Source organism: Cydia splendana, chromosome 10 (assembly GCF_910591565.1).
Source record: "Cydia splendana chromosome 10, ilCydSple1.2, whole genome shotgun sequence".
Taxonomy (NCBI): Eukaryota; Metazoa; Arthropoda; class Insecta; order Lepidoptera; family Tortricidae; genus Cydia; species Cydia splendana.
Window position 1 is genome coordinate 402,432 of NC_085969.1, and position 17,569 is coordinate 420,000.

General features: G+C 39.0%; 4 protein-coding genes across 4 annotated transcripts in view; 2 read left to right on the forward strand and 2 right to left on the reverse strand.

The window, feature by feature from the left end:
• LOC134794100 (trafficking protein particle complex subunit 5) overlaps positions 1-17,569 on the reverse strand; it is a 273,621-nt gene that overhangs the window by 235,557 nt on the left and 20,495 nt on the right. The window lies entirely within an intron of this gene.
• LOC134794543 (slit homolog 1 protein-like) lies at positions 196-2,504 on the forward strand. Its single transcript, XM_063766352.1, has 2 exons — positions 196-545; positions 2,252-2,504. The coding sequence occupies exons 1-2, from the start codon at positions 196-198 to the stop codon at positions 2,502-2,504; spliced, it is 603 nt and encodes a 200-aa protein (XP_063622422.1).
• Positions 4,826-11,722, reverse strand: LOC134794079 (vang-like protein 1). The gene is made up of 6 exons (XM_063765765.1): positions 11,279-11,722; positions 9,693-10,592; positions 9,337-9,472; positions 8,927-9,077; positions 7,350-7,601; positions 4,826-6,666 (listed from the first exon to the last, which is right to left on the reverse strand). Exons 1-6 carry the CDS (start codon positions 11,362-11,364, stop codon positions 6,548-6,550), a joined length of 1,644 nt encoding a protein of 547 aa, XP_063621835.1. The 5' UTR covers positions 11,365-11,722; the 3' UTR covers positions 4,826-6,547.
• On the forward strand, positions 14,075-17,235 carry LOC134794080 (uncharacterized). Its single transcript, XM_063765766.1, has 5 exons — positions 14,075-14,668; positions 15,164-15,834; positions 15,946-16,158; positions 16,630-16,765; positions 16,920-17,235. The coding sequence occupies exons 1-5, from the start codon at positions 14,194-14,196 to the stop codon at positions 17,204-17,206; spliced, it is 1,782 nt and encodes a 593-aa protein (XP_063621836.1). The 5' UTR covers positions 14,075-14,193; the 3' UTR covers positions 17,207-17,235.

Sequence of the window (17,569 nt, forward strand, 5' to 3'; positions counted from 1 at the left end):
AAAATCAAAGAGATAAGTATAAGTGGAATAAATTTAAACATAGTTCCTGATAACTTTTTCGTAGAAGCATATGATTTGAAGAAACTAACGATATCTAACAACAATCTAACAGATATCTTCGAGATACCGTTCACACTCGAATATTTAGACATATCTGACAATCCAATTGATGAAATATCGAATGAAGACTTCGATATGCCAGCGCTAAAGATTTTGAAACTAAACAATTTGGCTATAACTGAGGTTCCTGATTACGTGTTCGCGGATTTACATGGATTGGAAAAGCTCGAGCTCGAAAGGAATAGAAACTTAACTAAATTTAGTATTTTATCCTTTGGAAGGGAAGTGTTGGAAGACGCTGATGATTTCACATTAGAAGAGTTGTCTTTATCTGGGTCTAGGATACCGAGATTGAATGAGGCTCTGGCTGAACCGTTTGGGCAACTAGTGAAGCTAGATCTACAGGGGAATCCTTGGATATGTGACTGCAATATTATGTGGTTGAAGAAACTACAGATTCCAGAGAGAGATTACGACCATTTGAGGTAAATTATTTTAACTTGTTATGTTTATACTTACGGAACCCTTTCTTATGTAGTATAGAAGTTTAATAAAAAAAAGTCAACGCAATTTACCTACCTAAGTACTTGTTTAATGTTTACTTGATATCGGCAAATCATTTCTATATATTAAATTCTTATTTAGGTTAGGACGTTATGGTGTTGATGTTTTTACTCTTGGATGCCACTTCACTCCTAAGTACTTACTCTAGATCTCATCCGTACTATCAAAAAGAATAGATAGTATAGAGGGGTCCTGTCATTGTAAATTTTGTAGTCACTGTAAATTTGCTGCCATCTATCGACACACGACTAAAACTCAAAATGAAAACGTATAAAATTATCAAAAAATGTATATATATATGGATAAATGATTTTATTATTTTTATATCATTTTGATCCATGTTCGTTCACTGATATCTAATCTATGTGTTAAAATTGTTAAATATGAAACGGTGTCGTCACGCCATCTAGCCGAGAATAGGCTAAAGGTGTGTGCGGCATCTATTCGAGAATGACTTTTACTTGAATTCCGAGGCACGTTTTTTCCTTAGACTTTATTCGTCTTATACGAAGTTACATATGTCTTTGGTACTATAATATATACATATAGGCATATATTTTTTAAATATTAATGCATAAGTAACTATGTCTGTTACCTCTTTTCTCTTTAACCACTGAAAGCTAATTTAAGGCCCGGGAATGAACATAGGATATTTTTTTATCAATCATCGTCATCATCATTCTACTCCACGCAGACGAAGTCGCGGGCAGAAGCTACCCACAAGTAATATATATAAGTAGCTAGGTAGAAGGTAGGTAATACTGGGTGGTATTAAAATCCAGACGAAACCTTCTGTGTCCTTAAAATTCTGAAACGATATAGACATTTTGTTAGAGATAGAGATCTTTATTTTGCATCCAATGTACATATTTATATTACATACAAGTAAACTACATAGTAACATACAGGCACATGGACCGTGGTAGGGTATCGCAAAAATATTTGTAACAAATCAAATTATAAATTTTATGTGACAAGCATAACATGACTTAAAAAGTCTTCGAGCAACACGGAAGCGCTTTATATTTTTGACCCGGTTTTTGCTAATGCAAATGACCTCAAACGCAGACAATAACATGCAAGCAAAGCAAACACAACATGCCCCATTTCTTTTGTACGCGTTATCTCGTAGGTGCAGTGATAATGATAAGGCGTCGATACGCGCGTTATCTCGCTGGCCATATCAGAACTGTCACGTCTGCCAGACATCTGATTAGCTGTAAGTATGGTTACGAAATATGTACCGGAAAAACTGAACTATAATCCAAAATCTCCCACAAGTCAAAACTAAATCGAATATCTTCGATTATTACGAATTATTTGTATTGGAATGACCCAATTCATATGGTATGGATATTTAATTACATATACTTGTGGGCCATGGTTATGAACCATATACCTAAGTACTATATTATTGCAAGTCCAATAGTAGCTGGGTGGTTTTAGTGGAGTAATCTTGATCTGATTGGAGCATATGCAAGAAAATAGGTACATATTACAGATACAGGAGGATAAACAATTTGTGGTGTAAATAAAAAAAACATATTTCCGTGCAGCTGAACTAGATGGCGCTATCTAGTAGTGTAATACTTATATATCTCCAGAGATGCCTATGATCTGTCCACAGATGCCGCTCGCCCCGACCACTGTACAACGCCCGCATCTTCGAGCTGCCCGACTCCTACTTCGTGTGCACGGCCGACCGCCACCTCACCGCCTTCACCGTCGCCGCCGCCGGCTTCTGTGTGCTACTGGCCTTAATAGCTGTGTGGTTCTTTATAGTGGTCCCTAAATGGCAGACTCGGGGCACGGAGTTAGGGCACTTGCATCCTGCGGCGGGGTACATGGTGCTGCCGAGCGTGCATTCTACACCACTGTAAATAAGTACACAATGCATGTTTACGTACACGCAGCCGGCGAGCTCTGACCTTATCCTTCTTTTATATATTTTTCCTCTTTATTCCTCCATATATTTTGGATTGTTCATTTGTATGGCCAGACAAAACCAATCATCATTGTTGTTATACTTTTTATCAAGCCTTATGTGATAAGGCCTGAGATGTAATTATGTCTATGTAGTATAAACGTATAATCGTTAAGTAATAATAATAAAGTCTGTGATACATAACAGGTTATTAAATAGTCATTGATTTAAAATAAAGGAGTTGTAAATAAAGTCATAATAAGGGTATAAAATAAATAATAAAGTTAAAAATCACTTTATATTTAATAAAAATACAAAAGTGTACAATTGTCTTACAATGACATATCAAATCTTTGTGCTAACCAGGCAAACATTTGTGCTATGAGATTCAGTATGAGTATTCACTTACAGTTATTAACATAATACTTTCAGTCATACATACAAATAATTTACATTGCACATGTTAATTAGACATGGAATTAAGCGCAAGGAACCAAATTCATAAAAAAAGATGTAAAAGATTCTTCTGCTTGTATAGGTACTAATAATTCTAATGGTGGATTGGTGGGTTTCTAATTCTTATGTCTCCGATACCCAAAGGTAGTCTGGAAGAGATCGCTCTTAAGCGATGAGACCGCCTGTTGTTACCTCTATTGTCTTTGTTTATGTTATTGTACATTTATTGTAAACTATGTGTATGTGAGGTGTGCAATAAAGAGTATTGTATTGTATTGTACTCTTATAAAACAGACCCCAGGTCTGTCAATATACAGATAAATAAAAATAATATATCTTATAAACCAAATTTACAGCATTTAGATTTGGAAAACGGTACAATTAGACAATGGTTTGGTTTATCTTACCCCAAACCATGTCTTTGAGTATATCATTAAAAATAGAAATCCTGAAATGTATTTATTTCATTTAATAACAACTGTACGACGTCAAAGATATGTTTACAACTTTCGCCTTATTACAAAGGAGTAAGGTGCAAAAGTGTAAACATATCTTTGACTTTGACGTCGACTGTACATTAGTTTAGTTAAAAAGTTACTTGATAACTAACTCTGTATATGTATTTATATTATTCATATGATGTGTCGGTATGAAGCTATCCGTGAAGCGGCCATTTTGTTTTGCCTCTCACTCTAGCGCGTTTTAGTGCGAGCGAGGCAAAACCAAATGTTACTTTGATTTAAAAAATTTAGTTGTACATATTTAAAAATTTAAAGTCATGTAAATTGTTTTCTTGTGTTTCATTATTCCTACTCTTTATCAACTCAAATCACATCCAATCTTACTTTACTTCCTTACTTAATAAAGCAGGCACAAGCAATTTACATAAGGCTGCATTTTGAGCATCTCCGTAATATTCATTGTAATTATTTTAAAAACACGAGTATCTAAATACCTTGACTTCTTATAAATCTATCGGTCTAAAGAAAGCAAACCGAACTACAGCTGACAGAGATACTATGAGAAATGTATTGCTACCTCATTCTAACTGATAGCTGTTGGTTGGTGCAAATCGGTTAGGCTACAGAATATTTCGTTGAAAGAGCTCTACTAACCCAACTATGTAAATTGAACTCTGCTACATTGATGTTAAAATCAATTTTTCACTGGCAAGGATTCATGACAGATTACGTGAGGTCAAGGCACTTTAAATACATTTTAATAAGTAATCAATTTAATATTGGACGTCCAGGGACTAAGTTAACTGTACAGTCAGGCCAAGATTAGGTAGCCTTGAAAGTAGACGTTCAAACACTCGGTTGACATAAAACGATTTCAAAATTTACTGACCAATATTATAATTAATTCAGTATAATTATACCAATTATGTTTACGATATGTTAAATATTACCAAGCAATCTTTGGTGTTTTGTGTATACACTTCAAATTGCACTATATATTTAATTTATAATGAATTTGTCATAATTTATTTTATTACCTAACGCAGACACACAACCTTCTCATTCCGTAGTAATGTATAAAAAGCAGTCTTAGCCTCGAGTACCAGCCGCGACTAATATTAAGAAAATCCTTTTCACACATAAATTAAGAAAAAGAGAAAAACAAATTTAACACAAGTTTAGTCTAAATTAAAAATTACGTACAGTCAGCAGCAATAGTTGCTAAGCGGGCCAGGTGTTCAAAAAGATGTTGACGCGACTTTATTGTTAAGAACATAAGAGCGCGTTAAGGTAAATTTGAACACCTCGCCCGCTTAGTAACTTCTGCTGCTGACTGTACCTATACATGTTAGCTGTCATTATATTGCAAATATCCTTGGTTTATTTTATTCATATTTGTGGCAAAATATCAAAAAGACGTGAACTATAGCCCTAATGGTATTCAATCAAGTGATTTAGTCAATCTACGTCATTTCTGCATCGATTTGTCAAATAAAAAGTGGAAGCGACATTATGAACGTCAAATTCCTATGACAATAACGGCTCGGCCACGACATTGCGCGACTGGCGACGGCGGCGGCCGCAACCACACGTTGGAGCGCCGTAACGTTTATAATGGCGCTGGTACACTTTGTCGTTGCCCAATCGCTGCAGACTGATGTTAGGCTAGCTGCCATGATGCCATGAATCTTACATTATGTAAGCGTAAATATACGCCTTTGCAATAGCCATGTGTAGATAAATCTCCCTACCGAATAAATAGCTTAAGATAACCTATGATATGGTATTACTCTATACTATTAGGTACTATACAAAAATACTAAAAGCTTTAAAGTTATATCGTATTGATATTAATGCTTTATAGACTGGTTTTGTTGATTGGTTGCATTTTATTGTTTTATTTCTTAAAGGCACAACTCTTTATTAAGTTAATGTCTTACACCTGCTTTTGAAATGAAATGATATTGTATTATACTTAGATTAGCAGTCTTGGTAAATGTGTAGGTATCTATTATTCATACAAAGGTTATATAAAAGAGTATATGAGTATATGATATAATGTTTTCGTTCATGTCAAGTTTATCGTGAGGTTCGGCGATGATATCTTAATTTTTATATTCAACCTAGATTTAAAAGTCTCTATTCATTAATTTTCTAATAATCTTACTAAATATCAAATAAAAGGCAAACCATCACTGGATTCGTAAAATCTAGCCTACTTACAATAAAGTAAAATTTGTGCATAACCTTACGACTAAACTATACTAAAATATGACACAAAAATGTACATATCATTAACGAAATTAATTTAAGTTTACATTTAAATGCATTTAGTTACAAAATGGCGTCTAAAATATGCACGGCGTTGAAAATCAGACTTTATTCCAAGCAGTTAAGTATCATTATTCATTACCTATCAATCTTATGAGGACAATTTTACAAGATTTTGATATTAAAGGTCAAATGTGTTTTTCCAATCAAGTTACCTAATTGATATAACCAGCAATGAAGCATTTTGCCTACAAATTCAATCATTCACTTCACACACATTTTATCAACATACTCCCTGTGAAGCTCATGATAATCGCATTTATATTTGTGGCTGAGCAGAACATACGAATTGCCAATGCTCAAGGAAAAGTAAAAGGTACACATTTCAGTGAAAACTCCCGTAACCGCGTCCAGACAGCTAATTTCTAATACCGTTTGCTTTTAAAGTGTGAGTGAAAAGGTATAGCAATCCTAAATGAATTCCTCATGTCATACCAGCTTATCAGACTACATCGGTCAGACGGTTTCTGAGTTTAACAATAGATCAGAATACAAAATGCATGGTCTTAGGGTATAATGTTAAACTTGCTTAGATAAGAAAGGTACCTTTAGCATGTCTAAATGAATTCCTCATGTCATACCAGCTTATCCGACCACAACAGTCAGGTGGAAGTTTCTCAGTTTAACCACAGTACAAAATGGTTGGTCTTCGAGTCTAATATTAAACTAGCTTAGGCATAAGAAAAAGTTACCTTCAGCAAGCCTAAATGAATTCCTCATGTCATACCAGCCTGTCGGGCCACAGCTCCTGTCAGACGGACGTTTCAGAGTTGAGTCGCAGGACAAAGCGGTTGCTCTTCGGGTCCACCACCTCTTCTGAGATGTGGAACTTGGGGAGCTGGCGGACGGAGCAGATCAGGGAGATGTCACCTGGGGAAGACAATTAGGTGGAGGTAAGTAAGGTAACAAATTACGATTAAATAAGTAGTAATAAGTAGACATTTTTCGCATGTTCTTTTCCGATATATATGTCCATGTATACGTCTATATATAACTGTTATCACGAATGAAGCGACGGTGTACGAGCGAAATAACGCTATAGACATGCATAACGCTGACCCGCTCACTCATTGCCATAAATGTATTTTCTTTCTTTCTTTCAATACAGGATTTGTATGTATAAAAATTCACCTCGTTTCTGCTTAAACTCCCGATCGAGCGCTAGTGGTCTAGCCTGTAAATCATCAGATATACACTGCAAAGGCCTCGCTTCTCGTTCAACATTCATTCATAGGTAATGAATAATGACGACCGGTCTGGCCTAGTGGATAGTGACCCTGTCTGCTAAACCGATGGTCCTGGGTTCGAATCCCAGTAAGGGCATTTATTTGTGTGATGAACACTAATATTTGTTCCTGAGGCATGGTTGTTTTCTATGTATATAAGTATGTATTTATCTATACAAGTATGTATATCGTCGCCTAGTACCCATAGTACAAGCTTTGCTTAGTTTGGGGCTAGGTTTGATCTGTGTAAGATGTCCCCTAATATTTATTTTTATTTTTTTTATTTTATTTTATAACATTACGTGTGCTTCCACTAGAAAGGCTCACCTTGTCTCAACTGGAACTCCTGGTTATCCGCTAAAGGCCTAGCCAGCAAGTCATCGGATATGAGCGCCCAGCGCTGCAGCGGCCTCGCCTCCTGCTCGGCCGCCAGCACGGGCGCCTCGACGAGGAAGGGCTCGAGGAAGGCGCGCGGCGAGGCGTCGCGCGCGAGGCAGCGGCCGAGGTGCGCTAGCACGGCCTCGGCCGAGTGCCGCGGCTGCTGCCGGGTCGCGCGCAGGTACTTTTGGAGGGCACGCGCTAAAACGAAAATTATTCCTTAGTTTTGGTCAAAAAAAGACAAATCCATCGACAAGAAAATAAAACAATGTTACAAAAAGCTTACAGAAAAATTGTGACACTAAAAAATCCAACATATGGTACAGTCAATGGCAGAAGTGAATGTGCGGACGAGCTGTTCGAAATTAACAGAACATCATTTTGAACGTGTCTAATGTTCTACTTTTGATGCTATTTCGTTTTCGACACAATCACTTCCCTGACAGAGCTTTGGTTCCATTTCGTTTATTCCGCTGTAACGTTTTTTCCGCTTTGTAGCGAAAAGCACTTCTAAATAAAAACCCGCCTAGCGGGTCGGTCTAGTTAAGTAATCGCTTATTTATTTTTTGCAAAACAACTCCGAATTGTAATAAAATCGTATAGGCCACTATTTTTTTTACCCAAAACCAAACCGTATTTTACAAATCCGTATTTTTATAAACGCAATGTAATACGTAAAAGTTTACTATACTTAACATTCTTTATCATAACAACTGGATGTAACTCTAAACTACGCAACGTGACTCGAATGTTAAGCGCGAGATCAGGATCTAATTATAAATTCACCCCGTGTACTAACAACAACATGCTTAACTAAATGTGGGCCTTATATCTATGCAGTAAGGCTTACAAATTGTCAGTTAGCATCGTGGCCAACGGTAAACAACTAACAAGTAAGTACATATTTTTTTATGAGTAAAAGCTAGACATACTGGCATTCATTCGGACGTTTATTGTAAGTTCATGAGATATTTATTTTATTTCATGGGAGTTGAGGTGACTTTTTCTGCAAAAATAAGTAGCCAACGACAGATATTTTCACAAAAATTATGATTTATGTTGTATTCATCTAATAGTTACTAAGTTACGCGACCAATAATGGACTTCAATAAGAGGTGCTAATGACTTTTAAATATGGGCGAGACAGGTGCCGCCATGACACAGCGGTGTCATGGATATGGCGTTAGCCGCAAAATCTAAACGTAAAAATATTATTTTAGGGGAGTATACTATTGAGTCTATAATGCGTTTTTTATCCAAAACACGTGTATCTAACACGTATCGTATTTTTTATTAAAAGGACGTAATGCCACGACCGCTCCATCCAGTGCTGATGGGCGGCGCGAGCGATGATCCGCGCGTCTCGCTTAAAGAGTATAGACTTGGATGATTTGTCTTGGGCGACACCCACGCCCCGCGCCTCCGCGAGCGTGCGTCTAGTTTGCGGCCTTATGCGTGTTCCGTCACGCACTTGGCCATTTTTTCTTTAATATGTGACATTTATTCCAGTGATATTGCTAACTCACCTAATGACGGGAACACAGCTTGAGCAGCTTCCCTCGGCCCTAGGGCTCCATTGGCGGCTGCGACGCGCACGCGACGTACATGAGCGAAGGCGTCTTCAGCGGCGCTCAACAACCGAGCGCGGCGTTTACGGACCCGGCGTTCGCGCTCCGCCTACAATCAATTCAAACATTATCAACAAATGTTAAAAGCTCTGTATAAATAGGTTACCTATAGATAAATTCGAACAAACGAATACAATTTTTGTTACATTTACACAATTAAATGCACAAAATTAAATACAACACGTGACGTTGAATGCACCTCAGCCCCTATCCAAATAATATATAAAAGATATCCAAAGATTCCCAGGGGTCGGGTAAAAATAGGGAGATGTGTAGTTTTTTTTTTCGGTCACCAAGCTCGTTTATACCTCCTCATAGTAGCGCTCGTTGTGTGCGGAGCCCGAGTCCCGGCGCCTGGAGCCCGCGCATGATCCCGTCGTAGAGCGCGGCGCTTGCGTCGTCGAGTTGCCATCGACCTCGTAAAATTTTATGCTGGATTGTTTCCTGAAATATGGATGGAGAGTTATTGGCTGCAATCATAAATATAAAATTTTACTATATAAACTCGCAATCGATGTTGCTCTCAAAACGGAGCAGAACTTTAAATCAGTTTAAAATTTTTAAATCATCCATCTAAAAACCGATATGCATATTATGGAAGTTGAATATTTGTATTGACAAAATATTGAAATATATCAAAATAATAAAAAAAATCATTATTAACCTTTGTGACTTTGAAATAGGAATCTTCTCCAAATAAGGATTGTATATGGGGAACTCAGTATAATACTTCTGCAGTACCCACACAGCTGCCCGCTGTATGCTGAGCTGCCCTATACAGTACGACTTGCTCTCTCCATCAGGGCTCCGGACTATCTTTATGTAATACACTGGCTCTAGGTGACGAATCTCCATGAGTATTACGGCTACATAGTGTATGAACAGGAGGGTATCAGCGAAGCTTGATACATAGGACACTAAAGCACTGTAATCTACAGCTTCTTCACCTAAAGCTAACGCTTTAGTGGCTTCAGTTATTTGCACAATGTAGAATAGCCAGTATGAGAATGTACATACAGCGAGAATTACTAAAGTTGTAGCTCTAAAGACAAAAATCCTTGGGAGAATTGCATTGCGAGGCCTTAGGAACACTGCCCATACTCCAATGGCAAGTAAAACTAATTTAAATGCTAAGGAGAGTAGGATCCCTTTGCATTCTGCAGTACAGGATAAAAGCTGCATTCTTTGGCTTGGCTGTATTGCTATGTTATCAGTCAGTCCGGGAAAAAATCCAATCTTTGGTAACACAACCATAGCCAATGGGCTCACAAAGGACACAAAAGATAGCCCTAGAGCTACAGTGGTCCCGAAATATCTTGAGCACATGAAACCGATCCCACTATCAGACTCTATAGGCCAGTTGCTGACATCCTCCATGGATTGTGAGCCTTCTGATGTGTTTCCAGTAACGGCGGTAGTGTTTTCGCCCCAGTTCTCATCCTGCGGAAGAATCTGGACTTCGATGACTTCTTGGCCGTCCCGGCCTGTCTCTGGGTTGATGTTAACACTAGTTTGGAAGGGAGCCATTATGTCACTGCCGTCTTTTCTCTGTGATTTTGAACTTCTGTAACAAGGCAATGATTATAACAACATAACAATGACATTTAAAAAGATTTGTTATTTTAAACATTATAATTTCATACAACTTTGACGTTTAAAATAACATTTGCACAGTCTGTGCTATCAAAATTGCTGTCAACTTAGCTTGGTCTAACTCTATTACTGTTTTTATAGTAAGTTTCTTAAGTATGTCAGTTCACTCATCACAACATACACACACATTTAAAATTTTCATTATTGGAACATTTCACCAATAAAAAGGGTTGTAAATATTGCTGTAACAGTCTAAACTAGATATCATATTTCTTAAAACCAGCAACTGTGAAACACAATAACTATAATCAATGTCATAAACAAACATAAATGCACCCTCTATTATAATGCACTCAGTCCAATTAAATTATTAAATTCCACTAATCCAATTAGAATGATGACTGTAAACAGCGTGTGTGGTAGGTACATGCATACCTACTAGCCCTACTTGATCAGGCATTTCCAGTTATAACTAGGTTGACATGCATCATGATATACTTTTGGCTTGTCACTTTATGAATGAAAAACTAGTTTTTCCGACATTTCTAATGAGATTCCTATCTCAAATGATTTTAAGAAAGGGATTTTTATGCTAAATTAAGGGCGGAGAGTGCGATTTAGTGAGCGTAAGCTTCAGAATTCGTAAGATAAACATACCGGGTACTCCTGTGAGTGTGCTGCCGATGTCTCGAGCTCCGCCGCGACCGACTGCTCAGCTCAGAGCGCACGGATTCCGTCTCCATCGTGCGACTCACCCATCAGCGACCCTTTGCAACCACAACCACATTCTTCCTGCACTTATCAAATCACGAAGGGCAATTAAAATGCCCAGCGCTTCACGGAACTCTGCACACGGAACACTACTTTTCAAACTTAACACGAACAATGTCTGCCTATGCTATCACAGAAAGCATCGGTGGTTTTCGATTTTCATGCGTTTAAGGCGAAATTAACGCTGCATTATCAATAATTACGGGATTTTTCACATAAAAGCGTCGTTTTATGGGTCGCTCGGACGAAATCACATTACAACCACGCTGCAAAATTTAATGTGCGTGTTCGCAAAATTTCTCTTAGTACACCTCACTCGCACACAAGTTGAAATATACGGCTCTCTCTATATCTCCAAACCACGGACCTAGAGAGTAAACCGGATAGTGTACATTAGCCAAAAAGTGTGTCCACATGAGAAGTCAAGGTGGGCCGTTGCATCTCTTTCTAATTAGGGTGACCATAATTCATATGTATGTGGGATATTAGGATAACATTGAATATATAGTTTGGCCAGGATCTTTTCTTATTCATGCATAGTTATATTAGTTATAAAGAATCATACTGTCTTTTCGCTGTACTAGTATTATGGCCTAAAAAGGGATGGATATAGTTTTTTTTTTCTCTTCTGTACAACGCTTCACACAACCTTAGGTACTTAATTTTGTTGTTCTAAAAACTGTTATTAATAGGAGTAGATGCTGGACTACGAACATGGTCAATCCTCAGGAAGGTGGTCCGCCGTAACGTCTGTCAAGAATACAGGTATGAGTGAGAGAGATAGGGAGACAGATATGCTGACAGAACCAGAGGGTCTACCGCGAACCGCGTTCGACGTGTCGCCCCTCTGCCACACTTACGTACGAAAGTGCTACAAAGAGGCAACACGTCGAAAGCGGCTCGGGGCAGGCTCAGGACACCCCCACTCTCCTGAGAGCCTTTTACAGTCTTTGCCGCGTTAGGTCCCAGGCCCTTCATAGCAAGCCCCTTTCTCAGCACCCATCATATAGACTGCCGCTTAAAATATCTGGCCGCCCTAGGCCCGGGCCTACTCGGCCTTAGGGCAAATCCGCCACTACCACAGGGTCGCGTGGGACCGCTACGGCCGTTTGCTATAGTTTTTAACTAGGACGCTTGTCACTGGAGCATAGACACCAAAGTTTGTATCGTTTGACGAGCATCTTTCGCTGTCTCTGTAATTACTCCTTTATAGGAGTAAAAGAGAAAGATGCCCGCAATTTGCGAACCTCGGTGTTCACGGTGGTAGGCCATCTGTGCGAAAAGATAAGAGTCGTGAAATGTAAAGAAACTAGTGATGTGCCGTTCCCAGTAAATTTTCCAAAGAGGGTAAATTCCCAGTAACGTTTCTGGTATCGTCCCAAATGTCAGTAAATTACCATAAAGTTCTATTTTTTTTTATTATAAATGTATCTGAAAAGCCCCCTCCAGACTAAGCGCGTGAATCGCGGGCGAAGCCGCGATTCGCGCAAGAGTGTGGAGGAGGCTTAATGTTTAGAGTTAGACTGAGAAAAGTCTGCAGCAATTTTGATAGCCCACGCAGTGCAAGTGTAATTTTACACGTCAAACTTCTATGAAATTATGACGTATAAATAACACTTGCCCCGCGTTGGCTATCAAAATCGCTGCAGACTTTTCTCGGTCTAACTCTAAGGACTTTGGATTTCAATTTTGGCAATGATTTATTCTGTATTGGCTCTCATTTCACCAATTTAAACATGCCGAAATAAATACATACCTATTCATATAAACTTACTTTTAAGTACGTAATAAGAATTGTGTAACACTGATTCTCATCGTGCCGACACTGCCGACATCATGGTCACCCTAATGAGTTTGACAATGTTGACTTGTATTTTTATCGCAAAATGTAATCATTGTGGCTTCCTTGTGTAACAATATTCCACAATTAGAAATTCTTTCACTCCTGCAACCTTTAACGCAACATTTATTCACCATTTTTAAGAAATTTTTCATTCACGTGTTTTGATAACATGTCATCACACGTTAGGGATACCAATTAATATTCAAAGTTACTACAATGTCTACCATATCAAAATTAATGTTTTTTTTGTTGTGCACATGCTTGGTTAAATCAGTTAATAATATTGACATCATAATTATTTACAAATTTCTCAAAAGATATCAGAACCTTACTCTAAATATAGCACTTAAATAATATAAGAAGGTATTTAATTTCAGTAGTATATTGATATAAATACTACCACAATGGTATATTTTTAACATTGGCAACATGTGCAAGTGAGACACCGCGACCCACCTTTGCTATCTCAAGTGGACCGTTTTCTCTAGTCTGGTACGAACGTCTTTCTGGCTCGGTGATAAGGTTAAATTTAGTATGGCAAAAAAAGTGACAGTTCACTCCATCTTATAACTTCATGCTCCAAACTTATTACTGTTTTTAAATTTAGTAGGATAATACTACCAGACACGTTCGGAAACCTTAACATAATCCTTGTTAGATTTGCTGTCATAATGTTATTTTGTAACAAAAAGGTTTTATATTTAAATTAAATAAAAAAATCGTAAATTACTGTATTTATAAACTTATCACGTATGAAAATACAAACAATTGTTAATTTATATAATTGCCAAATACTTTTTTGAAAATGGTCATATGATAGTGATATTGGCGGTCAATTCAAATATGTAGAACACAAGATTACAAGAAAAGATAATGATAAGATAACACTTTAGTTACGGGCCGATAACTCGTTTGTAGTACCTTTAGTCATGAAACTGTTGTTTATTGTGTGGAAATAATGGACAGTGGGCAAAATCCAACCCCGAGGAGACCGGATAGGCGCGAAAATGTGGCTGAGGACCTTCACTTGGATCGGGTGGTGGCATCGCAGCCGGAGATCGGCCCTACACCTCCTGATGGAGGATACGGGTGGCTAATAGTGTTTTCCGCCGTCATCTATCACGTCACGGTACCCGGAGTGTTGACGCTCTACGGCTTGATCATACTTAATGCCATGGGAGACTTGAACCATCAGCAAGACGAGCTGATGAGGATATGGGACATGGATATAGCTTTAGTGCCTGTGATAATGATAGTGATGAGATTGCTCCTGGAGTCTTGGTGTCGTGCTGTGGTGAAGACGTTTAACATGCCGAGATTCATCGCTCTCTCTGGCCTGTGCTTAACTGTGGCTGGGATACTGTTGTCGAGTTATTCGACAGACGCAAACAGTAACGACCATATAATTAACATATTCTCCGGCATGTTTGCAGGTACGTATTGTTATTAATTGGTCCATTGACTTTAAAGTATTCAGCATGCGATTGTAAGGTTTTATGGCCGGCGATGAATGGAACAATGTGTTTTACTGCTTTGTTTACTTATCTGTACAGGCGTGGCGCCGCGCAATACATACATAATACCAACACATGTTATTGATCAATCAGCGATGATCATATCTGTGTGGTTAGACAAAGGGAAACTATTAGTCAGAGCATAGCTGAAATATTTCTCATTTCGTCACTGTCACTTAAGTATATGTAGTTTTTCTGCGTTTATGCCGTTTATGAAACTAGGTCTAGATAATTCCATTGAATATTTTTCTTAAAAATAAGATTACATACGTGCCTAAGCAAATATGATTAATTAGGTAATACCTAGCTACTTGCAACTATAAAGCCAACCTCTAGCTATTTTATATAAAGCAAAATTTGCCAAGCCCATCCAATCTCCAATCATAAATAAAATAACCAACCTCTACATTACAGGTGCGGGCTGCGCGCTGACCGGCCAGCAGATCGAGGTGATCATCACCCACTACTTCCGCGACCGCCTCACCACGGCCCAGCGCCTCGTGCGCATGGCTCCCTCCGTCGGCAACTGCCTCGTCCCCATCCTCGTCGGCCGCCTCTGCACCTCCTACAGCGACGGCTACGTCGTCGTCATGATATACGGCGCAATACTCATGCAGAACTGCTTATTTCTTGCCTCTTTCACTCGTCCTGTTTACATCGAGAGAGTCATCAGAAACACTTACAACATGCTCCGCGACGCCGTTGAAGATGATGATGAAGTTATATTTTCTAACCAGAGACAAGAAGACCCGGAGAGAAATGTACAACCACAGTCCAGCACTCAGCAAGATGACGATGCTACCGATGTTGTAGTATTCAAATCGAAGAAAAACGCAAAGGAAATAGTTGATCCAACGATTCAATACAGAGAAAAGACAGTCACTGTATCAAATCAGCAGAACCAGCCGAGATTCTCGTCGGATTTCAGCGAGATTCTAGCGGCGTCTACGAACCGGTTTTCTTCTGATTTCGGTAGTCTGGATGTTGCGAGCTATGGGAGGGTGAGCGGGTATCGGGAGTTGGAAAGTATCGACAGGAGTCAGCCGCAGCCGTTGTATCGAGAGACGACGGAAGCGCCAGGCCAGGTAGAGCGTTTTTATCAGCATACCTATAACTTTCTCCGAACAATGCCTTTTGCAGCCTACAGAACTTTACCTACAGAATACCTATATAACTGTTAGAATTTTCCTCGCCAGAGCGTGGTGTTCGGCGCCGAGATCTCCCCTGGCACGGCGCGCCGCACCGCCTCGCTCCGCAAGAACTTCATCACCGTCGTCAACATGCTGCTCGACCTCAACTTCTACCTCTACGCTCTTCTGCACCTCACCACCACCACGTCCATCTTCGTGCTGGGGGTGTGGTTCGCGCCGGTGGTCAAGGCCAAGAATGCGAGCATGAATATTTGGGGGGCAAGTATCATTATTATTATAGGAAAAGACGTTCATGTTTCTCCTAAACGACCAATCCGCTGCCCTTATGTCAACCAAGAAACGGTTCACTGAATCACTTTACCTTAATTACCATGAACCTTTAAGAATTTTACAAATAGGCCCGTCGGCTCTCGTCTTTTAAAATAAAACTGGTATGCATACTTACCAAAGTATCTTTTGAACATTCCGTTCTTCAAAATGTTTTGACTAATAAACCTAACCTAGCCCAATTTGGATTGGAAATTTTGTACACAACTTGAATTTCTTGGGTGCAATGACACTGGATTGTATAATCGAATACGGCGAACTTGTGCGAATAATGACTGTAGAAATCACAGTTTAGAAGTCGACGATACTGCCCTTTTCTTCATCATGTTAGTGCAATAGTTCTTACTTAAAAGACTGTACACGAAAAGGATTGTGGAAACTGACCATTTGGTATCTGCGTAGGTGGCAACGCTGATGGCAGCCGCGCACGGCGCAGCCCTCTGCTTCATCATGCTGTGCGTGGTGCTGCCTAAAGCCATCCACGAGAAAGCTCGTCTCTGCACGCTGTTCTGCATCGCTGGTGCAATGGGGTTCTATGGTGAGTGACACTCTTTCTATGTCAAAATTACTGGATTTCCTTCTCTAAGTGCAATCTCCGGCTCGATTAAATAAAAAAAATGGTCTAAAGTTACCCCTTTGTCCCCAGTTAGGTAATTATCCCATTTGACGGTACTTTTGTCTCTCCTTTCCAGGCATCACCCTCTCCACCAACAAAAGCCTGCTCCTCATCTGGTGCATGTTCGCCAGCTTCTCCACCGCAGCCACCAGCATCATCCAGCAGCCCCTCTACAACAGCACCCTCAACGAGTTCGACACTACCGCGACCACCACGGCCGCTAATGTCATCGTCGCCATATTTCTGCTAGCCTGGTCTTTGTCAAGGAACTATGCGTATGTGGCGTGTTTTGAGACTGCTGCAGTGCTACAAGTTGTTACTGCTGGTGTGTTTTTAGCTTCGTCTTTTAGAAGAAGGCGGTGATTGTCATTATTTTACCTCACATTAAGATTTTAACTACAACTACGACTATGTGATATGTGTTAACACTTCCTTTTCATGGCCTCTTAATTATTTATAACAATTATTTCTTCTTTTTTATAACAAAATAAATAAAAAACTGTGAATCACTGAAGGAATTTTCAGAGCCGTAGACTTTAAATTATGTTACTGATACGACAATAAACACTAGGTTTTAGAACGTTTTGCTATTCCGCTGTTAAAAATGTCTTTGATTATTACTTGGTAGGTTTAATGTTAGTTTTAAGAATAATTTAAAAAAGTTGTTGAATTAAATATATTGAACAAGATACCATTATACAGATACATTCAGCAGCAGATGTTGCT